At 44.4% G+C, this 25,662-nt stretch overlaps 2 protein-coding genes across 2 annotated transcripts; both read left to right on the top strand.

Moving 5' to 3' along the window:
- The first annotated feature begins 14,456 nt into the window (after positions 1 to 14,456).
- On the top strand, positions 14,457 to 19,496 carry LOC121584161 (coxsackievirus and adenovirus receptor-like). Its single transcript, XM_041899998.2, has 8 exons — positions 14,457 to 14,541; positions 14,990 to 15,081; positions 16,910 to 17,079; positions 17,333 to 17,534; positions 18,295 to 18,447; positions 18,585 to 18,707; positions 18,820 to 18,958; positions 19,084 to 19,496. The coding sequence occupies exons 2-8, from the start codon at positions 15,000 to 15,002 to the stop codon at positions 19,322 to 19,324; spliced, it is 1,110 nt and encodes a 369-aa protein (XP_041755932.2). The 5' UTR covers positions 14,457 to 14,541; positions 14,990 to 14,999; the 3' UTR covers positions 19,325 to 19,496.
- Positions 19,497 to 24,281: 4,785 nt separating this feature from the next.
- On the top strand, positions 24,282 to 25,259 carry LOC121583969. Its single transcript, XM_041899820.1, has one exon. It carries the CDS (start codon positions 24,282 to 24,284, stop codon positions 25,257 to 25,259), a length of 978 nt encoding a protein of 325 aa, XP_041755754.1.
- The last annotated feature ends 403 nt before the right edge of the window (positions 25,260 to 25,662 follow it).

The following is a 25,662-nucleotide window of genomic DNA, read 5'->3' as shown; positions in this document are numbered from 1 at the left end:
GAAGACATCAAAACTATGAAATAACACATATGGAATCATGTAGTAACCAAAAAAGTGTTAAACAAATCAAAATATATGTTATATTTCAGATTCTTCAAAGTAGCCACCATTTGCCTTGATGACAGCTTTGCACACTCTTGGCATTCTCTCAACCAGCTTCATGAGGTAGTCACCTGGAATGCATTTCAATTAACAGGTGTGCCTTGTTAAAAGTTAATTTGTGGAATTTCTTTCCTTCTTAATGCATTTGAACCAATCAGTTGTGTTGTGACAAGGTAGGGGTGGTATACAGAACATAGCCCTATTTATGGCAAGAACAGCTCAAATAAGCAAAGAGAAACGGCAGTCCATCATTACTTTAAGACATGAAGGTCAGTCAATCCGGAAAATGTCAAGAACTTTGAAAGTTTCTTCAAGTGCAGTCGCAAAAACCACCAAGCACTATAATGAATCTGGAGGACCGCCACAGGAAAGGAATACCCAGAGGAAATCTGTCCTTTGGTCTGATGAGTCCAAATTGGAGATTTTTGGTTCCACCTGCCGTGTCTTTGTGAGACGCAGAGTAGGTGAACGGATGATCTCCGCATATGTGGTTCCCACCGTGAAGCATGGAGGAGGTGTGATGGTGTGGGGGTGATTTGCTGGTGACACTGTTAGTATTTCTTTAGAATTCAAGGCACACTTAACCAGCATGGCTACCACAGCATTCTGCAGCAATACGCCATCCCATCTGGTTTGCGCTTAGTGAGACTACCTATTGTTTTTCAACAGGACAATGACCCAACACACCTCCAGGCTGTGTAAGGGCTATTTGACCAAGAAGGAGAGTGATGGAGTGCTGCATCAGATGACCTGGCCTCCACAATCACCCGACCTCAACCCAATTGAGATGGTTTGGGATGAGTTGGACCGCAGAGTGAAGGAAAAGCAGCCAACAAGTGCTTAGCATATGTGGGAACTCATTCAAGACTGTTGGAAAAGCATTCCAGGTGAAGCTGGTTGAGAGAATGCCAAGAGTTTGCAAAGCTGTCATCAAGGCAAAGGGTGGCTACTTTGAAGAATCTAAAATCTAAAATATATTTTGATTTGTTTAACACTTTTTTGGTTACTACATGATTCCATATGTGTTATTTCACAGTTTTGATGTCTTCACTATTATTCTACAATGTAGAAAATAGTAAAAATAAAGAAGAACCCTTGAATGAGTAGGTGTGTCCGAACTTTTGACTGGTACTGCATGATCTCAAATGGTACTGTTTGGTACCTTTTAGGGTTGTTGTTGTTTTTGTACCCAATATTATAAAAGGTACAATCATTGTAGGCGTGGCATAGTAAGGGCTTGGCTTTCAGTTAGTTATTTTTGGCTAACTGTGAGTAGAAGTGTTATACCAGTTGGTGGTCTATGGTTATGTTCATTAAAGTTTGTCCACTGCCAGTTCTGAAGTCTTTATAAAGGCTTACATAAGAATGACAATAAAGAGCTAATTAACATTGTAGCAACCTTAAAACAACACTAAGCGACAATGTCTACATGTACAGACCTCTTGGCGTAATGGTATGGTGTTGGACCCAGGTTCCAGTCCTGGTCAGGGCTACCCCCCAATTTTGCTACATTGGTGTCTGAAGTGGGATGGTGGAAAGGTGTGTACACGTGAGGGACTTGGTATAGAGAAGAGGTACATTTTGAAAGAGAATATGGAGAGAATGCTGAGAAGAAAAACCAGAGAGAGAAAGTCTATGGGCATGTGTACAATCCCATCTAAATTTTAGTCATGTTTGATGCAGCATAATAATAATAATAATATGCCATTTAGCAGACGCTTTTAACCAAAGCGACTTACAGTCATGCGTGCATACATTTTTGTGTATGCGTGGTCGCGGGGATCGAACCCACTACCCTGGCGTTACAAGCTCCGTGCTCTACCAGCTGAGCTACTGAGGACCACATCTGATCAGTAACTTCATTAATTTTCTTATGAATATACACTGATATGACAGCATTGCCCTTTGAGAGTTTCTAATGGCCAATATCCTGTTCTGAAAGCATAGTGTGATCAAGTGAATGCTCTCCCCGTCGATCAATGCTGCATAATTTTATGTTATCCTCAGCCCTGACCAATTAAGTCCATTGGCTTATATCCCCCCTCTCTATCCTAATTCACCCATCATCAACCAGCATGGTACTCAAACAACCCTGTACACAACATCAGAGCCACAAATCACATGAAGTCATCTTTAAACAGTGACGACAGCCATAAAGTTAGATTTTTGCATTTTTATGAAACGGCCAAGTGCGATTTGTGAGGTGTGGAAACTGTTACAGGCCAGTCTCTGAAAGCATTGCAACATTCCATCACTAGATATGGTTCATGCAATAATAATACCAACACAAAATGTAGGCAAAGGCTTTACAACTCAAAGGCTTTTCCAGTTAACTTCCACTGCTCTGTGCAACATTTTATTACATAGTGACCATCAATTTTGGACCAAGACAAAAAACTCTATCACGCATGTGGAATAATCAAGATCAAAACACAGTCAACTAAGACACAGAAGCTAGGTCAGAGGCATTATTTGTTAACTTACCAACAGGTAGAGACATTCGTTCTACTGAGAGTATATGCAGGTATTCATGTCACGGTAGATGTCTTCTTCTTTCAATTTGTATTGGCAGATCGCAACCGAGAGGAGTATACACCACCATCTACTCTACTGCAGTGTGAGGCCCTACCAACTAACCCAATACCCATTAAAACCTTACCACTATTCTACAACTTGGCCCTATCTTATCCTACACCAGACCGACAGCCTGGGAGGACGGGAGACTATCGTTCAACACACCTTGTAACTCTTCTGCAATAAAATCTCGTACACCCAAGTACATCTCTGCAGCTGCCACCACAACATCTATTTTCTGTGATTTACTTTCTATGTCTGCGGTACAGTTGATAACCATGGCTATGAACGCTAAGAAACCAACTTTACTGAAGCATGTTATCACTCTCTATTGGCCTTGGCCTACTCACAGGGAGCCTCTTAGGATTCCTCGCCCTTGACCCATCTTCCTCTACTACTCTCTCCACTGCCTCAGCATACAACACCTTCTGTACTACTCTGATCCTGGCAACTCAACCTGCCTTTCTCTCACCGGACACTTCTGATCTCCAGCACCATGGGTACCTGTGACACTCTGGCTCCATGGACTTTATTATTGAGCCAGGGTTGTTATTTTTCACTTGGGTGTATTTCTATGTTGGGTATTCTAGTTGTGTATTTCTATGTTTGGTTGGAGTAGCTTGTTAGTCATATGACTCCCAATCGGAGGTAACGAGTGTCAGCTGTCGGCTCGTTATCTCTGATTGGGAGCCATATATATTCTGTGTGTTTTCTCCTTTGTTTTGTGGGTTATTGTTCCAGTGTTGTATGTTCTGTCGGTGTCACAGAGGACTTCACGTATCGTCATTTGTTGTTTTTTCGTGGTTGCTTTAATTAAATAAAGTCATCATGTTCACTCCACGCGCTGCGTATTGGTCCGCTCCTTCACACGATCGTGACAGAATAACCCACCGTAAAAGGACCAAGCAGCGTGTCCAGGAGCAAGACAGCTGGACATGGGAGGAAGCGCCTGGTAAGGAGATCGAGAGGCTGGCGATGGCCCAGGTGGGCAAATCGTGGTCTTGGGAGGACATGCTCGGGGGCAAGGGACCTTGGGGGAGAATCAAGGCCCTGGCGAGAGAGGAGCAACGGCGTCAGCAGGTCCATCGTTGGAAGGACGAGAGGCAACCCCAAAAAAATTTTGGGGGGGGGCACATGGCTTGGGCGGCTGGGCAGCAGGAGGCTGCCACAGGGAGATATGGAGAGAAGGCTATCGGATTACGGGAGCCATTGGCGAGTAGAGGGAGGGAAGTTGTTGTGGCACGGCGTGAGAGACTGATGTGTGTACCAGTCCGGTCCGGCCCGTTCCTGATCCCCAGTTAAGGCCAGTGGTGTGTGTTCCTGCACGGACCGGCCTGTTCCTACTCCACGCACCAGGTCCACGGTGTGCTCGCCAGCCCGGCCCGGCCTGTTCCGGCCACTCGCACCAGGGATACGGTGCGCCCGCCAGCCCAGCCCGGCCTGTTCCTGCTCCACGCACCAGGATACGGTGCGCGCCGCCAGTCCAGCCCGGCCGGTTCCTGCTCTACGCACTACGCCTGTGGTGTGCGTCACCAGCCCAGCCCGGCCTGTTCCTGCTCCACGCACGAAGCCTACGGGTGCGTCACCAGCCCAGCCCGGCCTGTTCCTGCGCCACGCACGAAGCCTACGGGGTGCGGTTCGCCAGCCCAGCCCGGCCGGTTCCTGCTCCACGCACTAGCCCTGAGATGCGTGTCCTCAGTCCGGGGACCACCAGTTCCGGCACCACGTACTAGGCCTTATGTCGTCCTCAGGGTCCAGCATGCCCTGTTCCTTCTCCCCCGCACTAGCCCTGAGATGCGTGTCCTCAGCCTGGGACCACCAGTTCCGGCACCACGCATCAGGCCTACGGTGCGTCTCAGACGGCCAGAGTCTGCAGTCTGCCCAACGGGGCCTGAACTGCCCGTCTGCCCAACGGCGCCTGAACTGCCCGTCTGCCCAACGGCGCCTGAACTGCCCGTCTGCCCAACGGCGCCTGAACTGCCCGTCTGCCCGACGGCGCTTGAACTACCCGTCTGCCCAACGGCGCTAAAGCCGCCCGTCTGTACTGAGCCTGCAAAGCCGCCCGTCTGCCATGAGCCTTCAGAGCCGTCCGCCAGATCGGAGCCGCTAGAGCCTTCCGCCAGACAGGAGCCGCTGGAGCCTTCCGCCAGACAGGAGCCGCTGGAGCCTTCCGCCAGACGGGAGCCAGAGCCGTCCGCCAGACAGGATCAGCCAGAGCCGTCCGCCAGACAGGATCAGCCAGAGCCGTCCGCCAGACAGGATCAGCCAGAGCCTTCCGCCAGACAGGATCAGCCAGAGTCTTCCGCCAGCCATGAGCAGCCAGATCCGTCAGCCAGCCATGAGCAGCCAGATCCGTCAGCCAGCCATGAGCAGCCAGATCCGTCAGCCAGCCATGAGCAGCCAGATCCGCCAGCCAGCCATGAGCAGCCAGATCCTTCAGCCAGCCATGAGCAGCCAGATCCGTCAGCCAGCCATGAGCAGCCAGATCCGTCAGCCAGCCATGAGCCGTCCAGCCAGGATCCGCCAGAGCCGCCCAGCCAGGATCCGCCATTTAGTCCGGTACTGCCCCTTAGCCCGGTGCTGTCCCTTATCCTGGTGCTGCCCCTTATCCTGGTGCTGCCCCTTATCCTGGTGCTGTCCCTTATCCTGGTGCTGCCCCCTTAGTCCGGTGCTGCCCCTTAGTCCGGTGCTGCCCCTTAGTCCGGTGCTGCCCCTTAGTCCGGTGCTGCCTCTTAGTCCGGTGCTGCCCCTTAATCCAGTGGGGTTAAATGGGAGGGTGGTCATTTGGAGGAGGCTACGTAAGCAGGTAGTGACTATGGTGGGGTGGGGACCACGACCAGTGCCAGAGCCGCCACCATGGACAGACGCCCACCCAGACCCTCCCCTAGACTGTATGCTGGTGCGCCCGGAGTTCGCACCTTTAGGGGGGGGTACTGTGACACTCTGGCTCCATGGACTTTATTATTGAGCCAGGGTTGTTATTTTTCACTTGGGTGTATTTCTATGTTGGGTATTCTAGTTGTGTATTTCTATGTTTGGTTGGAGTAGCTTGTTAGTCATATGACTCCCAATCGGAGGTAACGAGTGTCAGCTGTCGGCTCGTTATCTCTGATTGGGAGCCATATATATTCTGTGTGTTTTCTCCTTTGTTTTGTGGGTTATTGTTCCAGTGTTGTATGTTCTGTCGGTGTCACAGAGGACTTCACGTATCGTCATTTGTTGTTTTTTCGTGGTTGCTTTAATTAAATAAAGTCATCATGTTCACTCCACGCGCTGCGTATTGGTCCGCTCCTTCAGACGATCGTGACAGTACCTCTATAGTTAACACACACAACTTCTTCCAGCAATACTACACATTCCTTTGTCTCATGCCCTCCTGCACACTTCTCACATCTAGGAATCTCCCTCCTACACACTGCTGCAACATGACCATAAGCTTGGCACCCAAAACAACATAATGGGTTCGGGACAAAAGCTCTCACGGGATAACTGACACAACTTGACTTTGTCGAGTAAAGACTCTGCATCAAAACTCAGCATGTCACCTCAGTTAGACTGTTTTGCTAGCACAGACTGGAACATGTTCTGGGATTCTTCAGATAGCATTGAGGAGTACACCACATCAGTCACTGGCTTCATCAATAAGTGCATCGATGATGTCGTCCCCACAGTGACCGTACGTACATACCCCACCCAGAAGCCATGGATTCCAGGAAACATCCACACTGAGCTAAAGGGTAGAGCTGCCGCTTTCAAGGAGCGGGACTCTAACCCGGACGCTTATAAGAAATCCCGCTATGCCCTCCGACGAACCATCAAACAGGCAAAGAGTCAATACAGGACTAAGATTGAATCGTACTACACCGGCTCTGACGCTCGTCGGATGAGGCAGGGCTTGAAAACTATTACAAACTACAAAGGGAAGCACAGCCGCGAGCTTCCCAGTGACACAAGCCTACCAGACGAGCTAAACCACTTCTATGCTCGCTTCGAGGCAAGCAACACTGAAGCATGCATGAGAGCACCAGCTGTTCCGGATGACTATGTGATCACGCTCTCCGTAGCCGATGTGAGTAAGACTTTTAAGCAGGTCAACATTCACAAGGCCGCAGGGCCAGACGGATTACCAGGACGTGTACTCCGAGCATGTGCTGACCAACTGGCAAGTGTCTTCACTGACATTTTCAACATGTCCCTGACTGAGTCTGTAATACCAACATGTTTCAAGCAGACCACCATAGTCCCCATGCCCAAGGACACTAAGATAACCTGCCTAAATGACTACCGACCCGTAGCACTGACGTCTGTAGCCATGAAGTGCTTTGAAAGGCTGGTCATGGTTCACATCAACACCATTATCCCAGAAACCCTAGACCCACTCCAATTTGCATACTGCCCCAACAGATCCACAGATGATGCAATCTCTATTGCACTCCACACTGCCCTTTTCCACCTGGACAAGAGGAACACCTATGTGAGAATGCTATTAATTGACTACAGCTCAGCATTCAACACCATAGTGCCCTCAAAGCTCATCACTAAGCTAAGGATCCTGGGACTAAACACCTCCCTCTGCAACTGGATCCTGGACTTCCTGACGGGCCGCCTCCAGGTGGTAAGGGTAACAACACATCTGCCACACTGATCCTCAACACGGGGGCCCCTCAGGGATACGTGCTCAGTCCCCTCCTGTACTCCCTGTTCACCCATGACTGCATGGTCAGGCACGACTCCAACACCATCATTAAGTTTGCCGACGACACAACAGTGGTAGGCCTGATCACCGACAACGATGAGACAGCCTATAGGGAGGAGGTCAGAGACCTGGCCGTGTGGTGCCAGGATAACAACCTCTCCCTCAACGTGACCAAGACAAAGGAGATGATTGTGGACTACAGAAAAAAAAAGAGGACTGAGCACGACCCATTCTCATCGACGGGGCTGTAGTGGAACAGGTTGAGAGCTTCAAGTTCCTTGGTGTCCACATCACCAACAAACTATCATGGTCCAAACACACCAAGACAGTCATGAAGAGGGCACAACAAAGCCTATTCCCCCTCAGGAGACTGAAAAGATTCGGCATGGGTCCTCAGATCCTCAAAAAATTCTACAGCTGCACCATCGAGAGCATCCTGACTGGTTGCATCACCGCCTGGTATGGCAAATGCTTGGCCTCCGACCGCAAGGCACTACAGAGGGTAGTGCGTACGGCCCAGTACATCACTGGGGCCAAGCTTCCTGCCATCCAGGACCTCTATACCAGGCGGTGTCAGAGGAAGGCCCTCAAAATTGTCAAAGACTCCAGCCACCCTAGTCATAGACTGTTCTCTCTGCTACCGCACGGCAAGCGGTACTGGAGTGCCAAGTCTAGGTCCAAAATACTTCTCAACAGCTTCAACCCCCAAGCCATAAGACTCCTGAACAGCTAATCATGGCTACCCTGACTATTTGCACTGCCCCCCCACCCCATCTTTTTACGCTGCTGCTACTCTGTTAATTATTTATGCATAGTCACTTTAACTCTACCCACATGTACATATTACTTCAACTACCTCAACTAGCCGGTGCCCCCGCACATTGACTCTGCACCGGTACCCCTCTGTATATATAGCCTCCCTACTGTTATTTTATTTTACTTCTGCTCTTTTTTTCCTCAACACTTTTTTGTTGTTGTTTTATTTTACTTTTTTATTAAAAATAAATGCACTGTTGGTTAAGGGCTGTAAGTAAGCATTTCACTGTAATGTCTGCACCTGTTGTAATCGGCGCATGTGGCCAATACAATTTGATTTGATTTGATTTATCACTCCTTTCAACTGCACCCTGCTCCAGAGAGAAAAGCAAGTCATAGTTATTGTCCCTAGGTGCATGGTGCAAAGCGCCCGCTCACTCTGGACAGAAGAAATGCAAAAAATCATCACAAGTCCACACCGACTCAACAGTCCCCAAACTCTTCTCCACCCAACCTGACATCACATATGGATCAGCCAGAAGGCAAGTATCCATTCTCTCCAAAGAAATCTCCCACTGGGCCAGAATCATCTTTGTCATCCTTCCCTTTCTTCCCTCTCTTCACAAACACATCAACCTCCACACCTTGCAGCTCCAAATCAGCGCCTCCATTTGTTTTAACGTCATCCTCTCTCTCTTCAACTCCTTCAAACTCTATGTCACTCATCAGTTTCACGTTCTGACCTACTAAAGTACGGTTTTCCATTTCTGTACTTGACACCCAACATCTTCTCTTTCCTCAGGGTTTTTCCTCTTCCTCTTTTCAGTTTCACCTTCCGAGCTTTCCATTTTTGTACTCTCGCAATCTCCTCTCTTGTCCCAGGGTTTTTTCCCCTTGTTTCTTCAACTTTTCCACTTTCTTCCTCATGTTTTCTTCCGTTCCGAGCTACTGAAATAGTTTTCAATTTTTGTACTTGACGCCTATCAACCTCCCATCCTTGTCCTCCATATTCTAAACCCCCAGGACTCAACTTTCTCCGTCAGCCACGCACGTAATTGCCGATGCCATGAGAACTCAAGGTGACATGCTACTATCGCTTTAATGTTTACCTTGCTCTACTACAGGACAACTACCTTTAACCAGAGAACCCAGTAGCTGTCTTAAAGCATGAATGGTGTTAATAATTTTTTAAAAATCAGGAGAGAGGACCAAACTTGAATGCAACACTTTCTTCTTCTTCTATGGTATATTGGCAATCACACAATTAAAAGTGCATCCCGCCACCTACTATGCCGGATGGAAACAGGATTCCCAAAAAAACTGAACTACCAAAAGACTATCAAAAAATACATAAATAAAATATAATAAAATAAATCAAAATAACTTTTCTGTTAAAAAATAAAACAGATCTGATCCCTACACAGGCTCGAGGGGAACCTGGGAGGGCAGGTCTTCCGGTGCCAGTACCCCTTCAGATATAAAATCCTTAAGTCCCAAAAACTTTTCTGCCGCAGCTACAATAATGTCCAGTTTCTTAGACTTCTTTGAGACTTGTGCTGTACAGTTTATAACTGTGGCAATGAACGCAACAAAATCCACCTTTTTAACACACAGGGTATATTTTGTCTGGCAGCAAACATTTACTACAGTCTGTGGTGTATCCATTACCATATCTTCACTAGCATCACTTGTTTTCTCAAGTCTTTTAATCGCCTCAGCATAGGAGATTCGATTGACCGCTCTAACTTTTGCCACCTCAATCTCTTTCACCCTTACAGGGCACTCCAGGAAATCAGGATCATGATCCCCACCACAATTGCAACACCGTCGTCCTTCTACACACCGTTCTTCAGTATATTCTGTTCATCTGCACACACTTGAAACATGGCCTAATCCTTTACAATTCTTACACTACAGTGGTTTGGGGATGAAAGCTTTTACGGCATATCTTATATAACCAAGCTTCACATGAGTAGGTATTTGCTTTTTTTTTTTTTTTTATATATTTTTTTTTTTTCTTTTTTCTTTTTTCGGGGGGATGGATCAGCTTAATATTGCAGATAGATTGTATCTTCTATCAATGTAATTGTCTGCATCACTTCCAATCCCCCATGTTTTTTTTATTTTTTATATATATATATATTCCCCTTTATTACTTTTCAACCCCACCATCCTTTCCCTACTTGGAGTAAATTAGTGAACAACAACGCCCAGGCCTCTACTTCCGGTCTATACTTACTATCTACACCTTATGGACAGAGTTAATTTTACAATAATTCTATATCTATATATATATATATATACATACATACATATATATATATATATACATATTAATTTTTTTGCTCCTGAACTTCTTCTACTCTCAACCTCTCCGATCATTTTCATGATGTCCATCCGGTTTGCTTCTAAATGCCATATCTTTCTAACTGTGCTCTTTCCCAAAAGCTCCCAACATACAACCTATATACTTATTATGGACACAGTATGCTTACATTATTAGCTATCTTTGTTATTATTTGTTGTTATTTGTTATTAGTCCCATCCTTCAACTCTATTCAATACCTCCCATCTATCTCTTAACACCATCCATATAGGATTTCTATTTGCCATATATATTTCAACCATACTGTGATGTTTTACAAAAGTTCTGAACCTTTCTATTCTCATTGCTTCTACAGATTGTGAATTAAAAATAAACATTTTTGCTAAAAGTATTATTATATTATTGATTGATTGACTATGACTTTTCAGATCACCCAGTAATGCTATCTGCAAGGTTAGTTCCAGGTAAATATTGCAATCCTTTAGCCATTCCTGAACCTGTGTCCAAAAACAAGCTACAAATGGACAGAACCAAAACAAATGATCTAATGATTCTATCTCTTCACAGCAAAATCTGCAGAGCTGTTCTGTTCATCTGCACACACTTGAAACATGGCCTAATCCTTTACAATTCTTACACTACAGTGGTTTGGGGATGAAAGCTTTTACGGCATATCTTACATAACCAAGCTTCACATGAGTAGGTATTTGCTCTTTATCAAAAAACAACAGGACTGACAGACTTTCTTCTTTAACTCCATTCTTCCAGTGGGTCAGATTCCGGGCACCAACCACACAAGTCCTTTTCTTCAGGTATTCAACCTGAACATCCGTCGTCACCCCTGAGATGAATCCTTTGATGGGTGTTCTACTCCAAATTTCAAAACACAAAACTTCTGTTGTCCGGATTCTTTTGAGGCCCACTGCAATCTTCCTCTGCTCTATAGAAATACAATTAATCAAAATAAGACCACTCCTGGTCACTCAGACTCCACTTTTCCAAGTGCATACTTCACCATTTTCGACACCTCAAATGGGTTTCCCACATATGCATCCTTACTCAACAAATGCATCCCAACAAGAAGCGATTCATTATCATTCACACACGTATCCTCCACTCCAATTTTAGACAATTTCCTTTTTGTTTCAGATTTCGATACTACTGTCCATTCAGAACACTCATCTTCACCAAATTTGCTTGACGCGCTGCTTGATTCGAACTCAGCATCCACTTCCGCCATCTTCCCACCATCCCTTCCTCGGTCTCTCCCGGGTAGATTCAATTCATGTTGCGGGCAATGCAACACTTTAACTAGTTGCCTTGAACGCCGCTCCCTAGTAACTCAACAAGCACTAGCTGCTGCTACTAATTGCCAATCAGCCTCCACTCCTGTTTGCAACACTTTAACTAGTTTACTTGAATGCAGCTCCTCAACTCATTGCTAATCAGCCTCCACACCTGTCCTCACTCTCCTTAATCACCACTCAAATCTAATTTTATTGGTCACGTACACATATTTTGCGGACGTTATCGCAGGAGCAATGAAATGCTTATATTTCTGGCTCCAAAAGTGCAATATACTTAACAATACAAAACAATACACACAAATCCCAAAAATATCAGATCGAGCAATGTCAGAGTCCGGAATATAAATATATATTCAGTATTAATTTATTAAATAACACTTTCTATAGTCTTGTATGCCACTATTATTACACTTTATGGCTAAAGTCCTCTATCTGCAGTCCCCCGCACTGTTATGTTTATCCACACACCATCTGAGTCACATACCTGTTTGTTGAGTTCAGATGGGCCTCCATGACCCTGATTCTAACGCTCAATGAAGTCACGGAGGAGATTCTCATTGTGGTATAGGACACAATAATATAATTATTTTTTACAACTCAAATGTGTCAAGTGATGGTGAATTGACACTTTGAATATGAGTTGACTGCAAAGACTACAGAGAATAGCAACACTGTGTACATGACATTATACATTATGCTAAATCCACAGGAGGCCGCTGAGGGAAGGACAGCTCATAATAATGTCTGGAATGGAGTTAATGGAAGGGTATCAAACACATGGAAACCATGTGTTCGATGAGTTCAATACCATTCCATTTATTCCATTCCAGCCATTACTATGAGCCCGTCCTACCCAATTAAGGTGCCACCAACCTCCTGTGGAAAATCATATCCTGGGGTATCTTTACACACCAGCCTTCCAGCTCAAACACAACTAATAAGGAGTTAACAGGCTGCACGTGACTGTGACTTTGGTACTGTTAGCAGTAACACAACCAACCCCCACAATCTTCCTTTACTTACCCATTAGAACAATTTAATATAGATAAAGTATATGTGGTACATCAATATTTCCATTAATCTTTATCACTCTAAATTGTAATTGTTGTAGATTTGTAATATTGTTTGAGGTTCAGTACAATTTGTAACATTGCGCAACAACGTGGGTGTGCCAAAGAGGTGTGGCAGCTACCGGTAGTGGTAATGATTAATCTCATCAATAACACTTGCCACACACAGCGGTTTTCACACAAAAGCAAAACATACACTGAGTGTACAAACATTAAGGACACCTGCTCTTTCCATGACATAGACTGACCAGGTGAATCCAGGTAAAAGCTATGATCCCTTACTGATGTCACTTGTTAAATCCACTTCCATCGGTGTAGATGAACGGTTAAAGAAGGGTTTTTAAGCCTTGAGACAATTGAGACATGGATTGTGTACGTGTGCGATTCAGAGGGTGCATGGGCAAGACAAAATATTTCAGTGCCTTTGAAAAGGGTATGGTAGTAGGTGCCAGGTGCACCGGTTTGTGTCAAGAACTGCAACGCTGCTGGGTTTTTCACGCTCAACAGTTTCCCGTGTGTATATAGAATGGTCCACCACCCAAAGGACATTCTTAATGTTTTGTACACTCAGTGTATATTTTCAAATGTTTATGCTCCATTTCCTAGCACAATGCATTACTGAGAAAATAAAATAATAAATATGTTGTTGTTATTGTTGACTATTATAGTAAATAGGTTGTTGTTATTGTTGACTATTATAACCTACATTTGCTATAGAATGTACAAAGTTTAAATTATCCTAAGCCAATAGGACTGTATGATGTGTCAGTTATCGTGAGAGCTTTTGTCCCAAACCCATTACAGTGTTTTCGGTGCCAAGCTTATGGTCATGTTGCAGAAGTGTGTAGGAGGGAGATTCCTAGATGTGAGAAGTGTGCAGGAGGGCATGAGACAAAGGAATGTGTAGTATCAGTGGAAAAGTTGTGTGTTTTAACTGTAGGGGTACCCATGGTGCTGGAGATCAGAAGTGTTTGGTGAAAGAAAGGCAGGTTGAGGTTGCCAGGATCAGAGTAGTACAGAAGGTGTTGTATGCTGAGGCAGTGGAGAGAGTAGTAGAGGAAGATGGGTTCAGGGTGAGGGATCCTAAGAGACTCCACTGTGAGTAGGCCAAGGCCAATAGAGAGTGATAGGAATAACGTGCTTCAGTAATGTTGATTTCTTAGCGTTCATAGCCATGATTATCTATTAAATCTCAGAAAATAGATGTTGTGGTGGCAGCTGCAGAGAAGTACTTGGGTGTACTAGATTTTACTGCAGAAGAGCACCAAGGTGTGTTGAACGGTAGTGTCCCGTCCTCCCAGGCTGCCAGCCTGGTGTAGGATAAGATAGGGCCAAGTAGTGGAATAGTGGTGAGGTTTTAATGGGTGTAGGGTTAGTTGGTAGGGCCATTTTTTCTTCCCTTTTCCCATCCTTTTTTTCTCCCCGTTCTGTGTCACAAAGTGTAATGAATTCACACTCCAAAACAGTAGGCTGATACACAGCCCACACAGTAGGTGGCGGCATGCACCTCTAACATATGTTTGTGGACCGCCATAATACCATAGAAGAAGAAGCAGGGGAAGCACCGTATGGAAATAGAGAGGGTGTGGCCTGAGGTCACAGTTTCAGGTGAGTGCAACTGAAGGGAAGGGAAGCAAAAGTTTTGTGCTGTTTCAGTCTGTCAGGCCTCTTGGAAACTACTTTACCTTTGGAATATTGCTGAACAGAAAGGTAAATTGTATTAATTAATTGTTTGATTGTTGTCTTAAATACTGCTAAAATATTATGAATATGTGCTGATATAATCGAGAGTTAAATACACAAATTCCTCACTCAGGGAGTAATTAACACTTACGTAAAATACAGTTGGTTATATTGTAGAGTATATGTCCTCTTTTTGTAGTATTCCCTCCCCTAGTCTTGGACAGAATGGATATATACCATTCTGTCCAACATTCTGTCCAGGGTTATCTATCCCCCTCAGAAGGAGTGAGCATATTTTGTTATGGGAAAACAAGTGTCCTTTTATCGTTGGAGTTTCAGTGCATGATAAAGACTACCTACCTGTTAGCTGAGTAATGTATCCTCATAAAACTAGATTGAAATCACGATGAGGAAGTACACATTCAAACAATTCAGTTAGTAATTGTAATCATATTTCTCTTGATGTTCCATACAGGTTTACCAATATGGTCACTATGCGAAAGTGTCTTACATGCTCAAGACTACAGTTGGCTGTGATGTTTGTGGTAACAGTTTATCTCAATACAGGTGAGTTGTCAAATAAATCAGTGTTTCCCAACCTAGTCGCCCCATGCTATCCATTATGTTGGGCCCTTCTAGCCTCCACTGCACTCCACTGTGTGACAGGCATTGACTGTGAATTCTTACACAACAGGTTTATGTCACTTAATGTAAACAGTAGTGGAGTGGAGCCCAGACAATGTCCCAGGTCATAACAACGCCAGTGTCTGCTGCATCCAATAGCCAGTGTCTGTCCTACATGTACCTACATGTTGGATATATCACATTTGTCAGTAAGGCATTTACACTTCTGTGAACTGCTAATGCAGTTTTTCCCTATTAAGAAGTTGTCACTTTAGTCTGACACTTACAGTGAGGGAAAAAAGTATTTGATCCCCTGCTGATTTTGTACGTTTGCCCACTGACAAAGAAATGATCAGTCTATAATTTTAATGGTAGGTTTATTTGAACAGTGAGAGACAGAATAAAAACAACAAAAATCCAGAAAAACGCATGTCAAAAATGTTATAAATTGATTTGCATTTTAATGAGGGAAATAAGTATTTGACCCCCTCTAAATCAGAAAGATTTCTGGCTCCCAGGTGTCTTTTATACAGGTAACGATCTGAGATTATGAGCACACTCTTAAAGGGAGTGCTCCTAATCTCAGCTTGTTACCTGTATAAAAGACACCTATCCACAGAATAAATCAGTCAATCAGATTCTAAACTCTCCACCATGGCCAAGACCAAAGAGCTCTCCAAGGATGTCAGGGACAAGATTGTAGACCTACACAAGGCTGGAATGGGCTACAAGACCATCACCAAGCAGCTTGGTGAGAAGGTGACAACAGTTGGTGCGATTATTCGCAAATGGAAGAAACACAAAAGAACTGTCAATCTCCCTCGGCCTGGGGCTCCATGCAAGATCTCACCGTGTGGAGTTGCAATGATCATGAGAACGGTGAGGAATCAGCCCAGAACTACACGGGAGGATCTTGTCAATGATCTCAAGGCAGCTGGGACCATAGTCACCAAGAAAACAATTGGTAACACACTACGCCGTGAAGGACTGAAATCCTGCAGCACCCGCAAGGTCCCCCTGCTCAAGAAAGCACATATACAGGGCTGTCTGAAGTTTGCCAATGAACATCTGAATGATTCAGAGGAGAACTGGGTGAAAGTGTTGTGGTCAGATGAGACCAAAATCGAGCTCTTTGGCATCAACTCAACTCGCCGTGTTTGGAGGAGGAGGAATGCTGCCTATGACCCCAAGAAGACCATCCCCACCGTCAAACATGGAGGTGGAAACATTATGCTTTGGGGGTGTTTTTCTGCTAAGGGGACAGGACAACTTCACTGCATCAAAGGGATGATGGACGGGGCCATGTACCGTCAAATCTTGGGTGAGAACCTCCTTCCCTCAGCCAGGGCATTGAAAATGGGTCGTGGATGGGTATTCCAGCATGACAGTGACCCAAAACACATGGCCAAGGCAACAAAGGAGTGGCTCAAGAAGTAGCACATTAAGGTCCTGGAGTGGCCTAGCCAGTCTCCAGACCTTAATCCCATAGAAAATCTCTGGAGGGAGCTGAAGGTTCGAGTTGCCAAACGTCAGGCTCGAAACCTTAATGACTTGGAGAAGATCTGCAAAGAGGAGTGGGACAAAATCCCTCCTGAGATGTGTGCAAACCTACCATTAAAATTATAGACTGATCATGTCTTTGTCAGTGGGCAAACGTACAAAATCAGCAGTGGATCAAATAATTTTTCCCTCACTGTACATCCCTGCCTGAGGGACTCCACATTCTTTGTAAGTTTCAATCCTGAATGTGTGTTTTTCTCTGAACCCTCAGATGTCTTAGAGGCTATTCGGATAACATCCACAGGGCCTCAGACCATTCAGAGAGCCCAGGGGGAGACAGTCATGCTGGGGTGCACTTTCACCCTTGACCCATCTGACACAGGAGAACTGGACATTGAGTGGTTGAACGTCCGTCCAGACATGACCCAGAAAGACCAGCTGGTGAGACTACAGAGCAGGGGACAGAGGGGATCCTTGAACTTATGGGAAGGGTTTGGAGATGAAACATGCATTGTCAAATGAATGTGTTAGTCTTAACATCCACTCATACCATATATGTCAGACTAGTCTTGGAAATTTGTTTAGCTACATGCTAACTTATCCTCACTGTTTCAGTAAAAAAACGTGTTCTGAATATGTGTTATCAATACTTGTGTTGTGTGGTTTTTGTCATTGAACCGAATCTATCTCTTAGATATTATCTTATTCAGGAGGGCAGAAATTGCATTATGGGGACCTCAGCTTGTCTACCAGGATGTCCTTCACAGGAGACCCCACACTGGGAGACGCATCCGTCTCCATCGCTGCAGTGAAGGTCTCAGACACAGCCACCTACCAGTGCAAAGTCAAGAAGGCGCCGGGTGTCGACATGCAAAAAATTACTCTGGTAGTGATGGGTGAGGAATGCCGCTCCTCCCAGAATGGTTTCTGTTTTACCAGTTTCATAATTCTACTGTTATGTGTCATCTGTTTAAAAATTTGCTCTCTCACTGAGATGGAATGTTAACGCCCTGTTATCTCCGATACTTCCATTCAGCAGCCACACCTCTTTCCTTTGTTGCTATCGATATACCCAATTTCCTCTGGTGGAAATACACTTAGAAGAAATCAACAAGTTTACACAATGGCCCATTTTGCTATTACATTTTACATTTACATTTTAGTCATTTAGCAGACGCTCTTATCCAGAGCGACTTACAGGAGTAATTAGGGTTAAGTGTCTTGCTCAATGGGCACATCGACAGATTTTTCACCTAGTCTGCTCGGGGATTAGAACCAGCGACCTTTCGGTTACTGGCACAACGCTCCTAACCACTAAGCTACCTGCCGGTTGGGAAAATGCATATGTACAGTACAGGAGCGCAACTTTGCTTTTAGAACTGGGGGAGACATTATTATAATAATTGTTTTATCAAGTCGGATAAACACACCAAACAGCCTACCCGACCACTCGGATGCGTCCGCATGGTCCTAAAGCACACCGTTGCCTCGTTTTGTATCACATTTCAATGATAAAACTGGCGGGGACAAACATGCTATTTCAGAATGTGGGGGGGATATGTCCTCCACCTCCCCAGTGAAAGTTGCGCCCCTGGTACAGTACATCAAAGGAAATCTTTCCAAAGACACTGTTTTACCTCTATTCTCTTGCACCAGTCCCTCCATCAATGCCTAAGTGCTGGATTGAAGGTGGCGAGGAGAAGGGGAGCGATGTCTCCCTTCAATGCAAGTCCTCCGTGGGATCCACCCCCCTCAACTATGTCTGGACCAGAGAGAGTGGAGGGGCCATCCCGCCCACAGCAACACAAAGTAGGAACCAAGAACCAAAGCCTCTAGATAAGACATGGCACACAGAACCATAGATCTATTGTACAGTACATGTTGATATACTGAGGCGTGAGGTGTATCTTGTAGCTGGCAGTGATTGTCTTTGTGGGTGTTTTTAGACTCTCAGACTGGAGGGCTGATGATAAGAAATCACTCAGAGAGCTACATGGGAAACTACCTGTGTGTGGTGTCGAATACTGTTGGCAAAGGGCAGTGTAAATACACCCTGCACGCATACAACCGTAAGTTTAAAACCACAAATCTCTTTAAGCCTGTTAATTGGGAGAAAGTGAGAAACTGTGCACATGTGTGGACCTATTCCTTGGAACCTGTCTGAATATCATTACCTTTTAGCTTCCAACAAAAAAGGGATCATAGCGGGTGGTGTGATTGGTGCCCTGCTACTGTTGCTCCTCCTCCTGCTTCTCATCTGGCTTCTGGTCTGCTGCTGCCACAAGCGTCGCTATGAGAAGGAGGTTGCCCATGAAATCAGGTATGAAATATGACATTCCATACATTCCAAGAATTACATGCTGCAGCAGACAAACTGTAAAATGAGTTTAACTCCTACCGTTCTGTGCTTCTCCTCTGTGGCCTGGCCCTGCCCCTGTCCACCAGGGAGGACGCCCCAGCCCCAGAGAGCCGCCCCACCAGCAGGAACTCCAGCTTCCGCTCGGTCCTAGGCTACCGCTCCCACCCCGGGGTGGTCTACAGCTCCGTAAGAAAGGGCCAGCCCAAGAGGACAGAATCAGGCCACAGCAGCATCTACACAGACAGGAGCAAAGGCATGCCCGCCCACAGCGGGCAGCAGGCCCCTCCTGTGTTGAAATATGACAACAATTATGGCTACCCTGTGTAACAATATTTTGGTTTGGGATAAGAAACCTCATCAAATTTTTTAAGTGTCAGTTTTAGGACATTTTACCAACTTTCAGTATAAACAGCTATCACATGCAGGCATAGAGCCCCACAGTGGAGGTGTCATAATATCCATTAAAACCTAGTGGTCAAACAGGGAAATGGTTTCAATCGTTTTTCCTCCATTAATTTTTCCCATAGGGGATTTTAGAAACACTTAAAATAAGGGCTGTGTTTCGTGTAGGCTTACCCTGGCGTGACGTTTTGATAACCATGTAAATCTCTCTAAGACAAAGTTACTTTTATCAATATATTCGGCACTATTTACTCTGTTTCGAAAAATTTTATTAGCATCAAAGTAGACATCATGCAAGACTACAAATCCCTGCAAGCTCTTGCACATCATATCTAGCTGACACCTTTGCTAACAGGTATTGTGTCAATTTAAAACTTGCACAAGATCGTTCATGTCCTTTCCAAACGCTCAGCTAAAAATTGCTCCGCGCTCACAGGAAAAAAAACTGCTGCTCCAAATTCGCTCCATTCATTCAAATCACAATTTAACCAACCCCCATCTATTTTTGTGACTACCTAGACCTACCATTGAAACCAAACAATATGGATTTGAATGAAAAATATTTCAATAAACATGAAAAGGTGAATGTAAGAAGCGCACATAATTTCAAATAGGCTACATGTCATATTAAACAGCATATAAACACTCTAAATAGGTCAGGAGCCAGACAGGGAGCCTAAGAAGGAACAAAAATGAATGATTTAGGCTATATTATTTCAATTATTTCAAGGCTATAGTTTACAAGAAATACATAGTGAAGCATTTGCGAGTGCGACACTAGGCTGGTAGGGACATAAAGGGCTCAGCATTTAAACAACCTTTCGTTGTATTAAATCATTGTAGTCTATTAATTGCGCGTATAGGCTGTGACTTACTTAGAATTAAATACCATTTAAACGAAAAAATGACTTAGTGCCTTTGAATTCATTTTTAGAAACACAAGTTTGGCCAGTCTGTGGCTTCAGGCTCATGCGATGGTGCCTGGAGAGCCAGCCAGCAGCGGAGAATATCCTCTCCACACTTTCAGAGCCACTTGGGATGCTAAACACTCTTTTGGCCACTCTTGCCAGGCTGGGCAGAGATGCAGAGTTTTATTTTTTATTTTTCTATAGGTAGGCCTAAAGGTTTTTAGGCAAAATAACCCAATCAAAATGGAAAGCTCCTTGAACGTGGGAATATGCCAGGCCTATTGGGCCAAAATCAATTATGGCCTATTGTATAGATAATAGAACAAAAATGAACTAAATGTTTTAAGAGATCAGATTTTGTTGTTTATAAATACTTTGCTACAATGACACACTTAGTTATCTACCCACCTTGTTCCTTTCTTTTAGCATGTGCATGTAGTAAGTACACCATAATGCTTTCAGAATACGTGTATTTTCAGATTCCACAATGATTATTTAGCTGTGGACACATCGTTGTAAGTCAACCTTGATTTAGCACCTGTGTGTTTCATCAGTTTCTTTATGAAAATATTTAGCGAACTCCATGACAGTAGCTAAAGCAAGGGGCTATAGATAGCAGCACACAAGTAGACTACAAATGCATGCTGGGCCGGGCATGCCCTGAGCTCGTGAAATGAGTACTACTGGAGCGAAATTGGAGCCTGCGAGAAGGCTGATGCTACAGCCTTTGGAAATGTCGCTCCAAGCACCAGTCAAATTGGGAATGCTCTGCTCCTCTCCAGCGCCGCTCCTAGCCACATCCACCCTGCGCTTAGCCTGGGGACTACTGGTGCAGTGGATAATGTTTTAGTCACGTTTAGTTGAATTGAGGATTTTGCAAATGAGAAAGCGAGAGGTTCTATTTAAAGTGTATGTATATATGCAGTGAATGTCAAATGTGTATGTTTTTTAAATCTTATCTATGTATGTTTTAATTTGCCCTGGAGACAAGTAACCAAAATGTGTGTCTTCTTTTCTATTATTTCACAATAAAGGCCTTTTTATTTTTAGAATTTGAATTTGTTTATCAAGCATGTGATTAATCTGTGTCACCAATCGAAAAAAGCAAATGACCCCACCCTCAACACGCCAAGCCAAATTCACGAGGGAACTCATTTTGACTAGTGGTGCTGCAGATTTGATTGACAGACTTTCGTTGGAAAGTGTGCCAGTCAGATATGTGAATATGATATTGATTTTGATAGAAAATGTTTTAACGAGAGTATGAAGCAGACTGGCCTCAAAAGGCAGACCGCTCAGAGGAGAAAATCTTGCAGAAAGTCTATGATCAAAGGAATCTTTCAATCAAAGTAGAAGTAGTGTGGAATGTCTACAAGGATTGATTTGGCTGCAAGCATCACTGGGTTTTTGCTTTCTCTTTTTTGTTTGTGCATTATCATACTATAGAGCGCGTGTCAAACTCATTCCACGGAGGGCCGCGTGTCTGCGGATTTTCACTACACCCTTGTATTTGATTGATTAATTAAGTTCACTAATTAGTAAGGAACTCTACTCAACTGATTGTCTAGGTCTTAATTGAAAGGAAAAGCCAAAAACCAGCAGACACTTGGCCCTCCATGGAATGAGTTTGATACTGCTATAGAGCATAATACAACTGGAAACTCTGAAAAATAAGAGGTCAAATCATGACGTCAGTGATCTTCAGGTCAGAAATTGGAGCTCTAGAAAGAGGTCCCCAGTTGCAATTCCGAGTTGGACGACCGTTCAAATCTATTTTTCCAACTCTGAGCTCGTTTTTTTTGTTGAGTTCCCAGTTGTTTTGAACGCAGCATTAGTATAGCAGGGGTGTCAAACTCATTCCGTGGAGGGCCTAGTGTCTGCAGGTTTTTGGTTTTTCCTTTCAATTAAGCCAGAGACAACCAGGTGTGGGGAGTTAGTGACCTTAATTCATCAATCAAGGACAAGGAAAGAGTGAAGACCCGCAGATATTTGGCCCTCTGTGGAATGAGTTTGACACCTGTGACTTACAGACTCCTCATACTATACTATGAGTATATCCTATACTGAACAAAAATGTAAACACAACATGTAAAGTGTTGGTCCCATGTTTCATGAGCTAAAATAAAAGATCCCAGAAATGTTCCATGCGCACAAAAAGCGTATTTCTCTCAAATATTGTGCACAAATTTGTTTACATCCCTGTTAGTGAGCATTTCTCCTTTGCCAAGATAATTCATCCACCTGACAGGTGTGGCATATCAAGAAGCTGATTAAACAGCATGATCATTACACAGTACAATAAAAGGCCACACAGTTGTGTCACACAACACAATGCCACAGATGTCTCAAGTTTTGAGGGAGTGTGCAATTGGCATGCTGACTGCAGGAATGTCCATCAGAGTTGCCAGAGAATGTAATGTTAATTTCTCTAACGTCGTTTTAGAGAATTTGGCAGTACGTCCAACCGGCCTCACAACCACAGACCATGTGTAACCATGTTAGCCCAGGACCTCCACATCCGGCTTCTTCACCTGTGGAACCGTCTGAGACCAGCCAACCAGACAGCTGATGAAACTGAGGAGTATTTCTGTGTGTTATAAAGCCCTTTTGTGGGGAAAAACTAATTCTGATTTGCTGGGCCTGGCTCCCCAGTGGGTGGGCCTGGCTGCCAAGTGGGTGGGCCCGTACCCTCCCAGGCCCAACCATGGCTGCGCCCCTGCCCAGTCATGTGAAATCCATAGATTAGGGCCTAATTTATTTATTTCAATTGACTGACTTCCTTATATAAACTGTAACTCAGTAAAATCGTTGAAATTGTTGCATGTTGCGTTTATATTTTCGTTCAGTATAGATTCAAGCCTGCCACAAATAATTAAGCACATTTACATTGTGGTCTTGCCAAGCAGAATGCTTTATTGCTTCACAAGGTTGACCCTGTAAAGCAGAGCTGTTCAATGTCGGTCCTGGAGGGCCAAAACACTTCTGGTTTTCATCCTCTCCTAATCATGGACTGATTCAAACAAGGGACACCAGATGAGTGGAATTAACTACCAGGTAGAAACAAAAAACTGAAGCGTTTCGACTCTACAGGACCAGAATTGAACAGCTCTGCTGTAAAGTGTTGAATTAACACAGAATATAAAGGTGAGCCAAAGGCAGGTTGCCCCCTTTATGACACATAAATCGACCTTGTGGGATAATGATGTGTAAAACTGTGGCCATAGCTCCAGGAAGGACATTTGCATGGACACTGGACCTCCTGCCTGAGAGGTTTTGTTCAGTATCTGTGGTTTGGCAAACCTGTCATGCTGCAGTACTTTTCATACAGTAATTCCACCGGATATGCACACATCTTCACCCCAGGCCCATGGAAATACCCTGCCATCACCACCATGCAAATACTATTGTGAATTCTCTATAAATTCCAATCAGGCTACTCTGAAATCAAAGGGTCTGTGCCTCAACTTGTGATGCCATTCTCAGTCAACATCTTCAGGCAACTTCTAAAAGCCGACCTTTGACATTTGTTTACATTTTCATCTTCAATGCTAAGATTTTGAATCAGACAACCTATTTCACGGTGTACTAAAATAACCAAGAAAAAACATCAGACGCAAAGGGATCTTTTTCTGAGGTAAAGCTGCATCCAAAATAACCACACTCAACATGTTGTAATTGCTTACCTTACCCTTATGGACTTTTAAATGTTTTCCAGTTCATTTTCTATTCATACATTTCTTCCACAGAGAACAGAAACCTCCTGGCTATGTGTCGGTCTGATTCAAATGAAGAAATCCCTTGTGACTGTCTGTGTTAAAAAGTGAAGAATTTGAAAGTAAATGCCATATTAAAAAGGCTTGCAAAATATGGTATTGAAACATTTGAGCACTAACTCCCCCTCAATCTCGAACACTTCAACATCTTAGAACACCTAGAATTAGCTGGTGGACATTGTTTAAAGAACCAACAGCACCATGCAAGGAGCCAATAAGGTGGCGATCTGGGTCATAACTGGCCTGATGTCTGTCCTCACCATGTTCTTCAACCTGTTCATCTTTCTGATGAGTCTGAAGAGCTATAAGCAGAACAAACACTGGACCCCCTGTGAGACCATCATCACAGCCCTGTCCCTGGCCAGTGGAGCTCACCAGCTGCTCTGCTATCTCTGGATGACCATGAACGAAATAGACAAAGAATGCCAACTGGAACAGCTGTTCTACTCCTTAATGATATTGATAGTGTTCAGCCTCAAGTTCACCATCATGTGGACCACCTCCTTCCTGACCTTCTACTACAGCACCAAGCTGGTGATCGAGCCCATCCACTGCTACACCAAGATTCAGGAGGCCATCCTGAAGCACGTCACCACTGTGGTCCTGGTCATCCCTATTTGTGGTCTCAGCACCTGTCTGCCCATGCTGACTGTCCTCGTTCCTGAGAACAACACATGGGAAAACAAGGACTGCGGTGCCGTCATGCCTAATGACACCCCTGGCATGATCTATAACACTGTTTATCTAGTCCTCTCTGACATCCTACCAGGAGTTCTGATGGTAAAGTGTTGCATATCTATCTCTGTTCACCTGGGCATCCATCTCCAGCACATGAAGGCCAGTACCAATGGTTCCCACGCACCCAAGCTGGGCTCTGAGATGCGGGTCATACGCATGACCCTCGCACTGGTGGTTGTTTTCCTCTGTTTCATGGTGGTTGAGCTATATGTGTACTATCAGGTGACGGTGAAGAAAGAGAATGCCATTCTGCTCTCTTTTCTCTTCACCTCCATCTATACCACTTTCAGTTCCTTGGTTCTTATCTACGGTAAGAAGACCTTCTGGAAGGTTCTCCTCCACTCTTACAATGTCTGCCTGGATGGGTTTCCCTGTCTGTCCTGCCTAAAGGTGCCAGAGACCAAACACAAACCCAGCTCTGCTCACACAGTCAAACACTGAGTCAGACCAAGGTATCCAAAATGGCCTTGGGTACATTAATTTAACATTCGTTCTGCCCCACATTGGTGGTGGATGAGGTGAGTTTCCCCTACTATGTAAAGCGTTTTGAGTACCTCAGTTGGTAGAAAAGTGCTATATAACTTCAATCAATTGTTTGTATTATTATGTTTGGATAGTATGGATTTTGAGTCATCTGCTTGTCTGACCACTTCACTTCTCTTCATCATTAGGTTCAATGTGTTGCTTGTTTTTCCAGTCATAAACCTATATAAGATAGCTAAAATACTATTTATTCACATGTTATTTTATATAACAACCCTGTCTCTGTTGTTTAATGTTCTTATCAGTTTAATTAAGCATATTATTCAATGTGGTGTAGTTATTAATTCATGAATAACCTCCC

The sequence above is a fragment of the Coregonus clupeaformis genome, chromosome 16 (genome assembly GCF_020615455.1).
Source record: "Coregonus clupeaformis isolate EN_2021a chromosome 16, ASM2061545v1, whole genome shotgun sequence".
NCBI lineage: Eukaryota > Metazoa > Chordata > Actinopteri > Salmoniformes > Salmonidae > Coregonus > Coregonus clupeaformis.
Note: the sequence above shows the minus strand (reverse complement) of the source record. Positions and strands in the feature narration are given on the sequence as shown.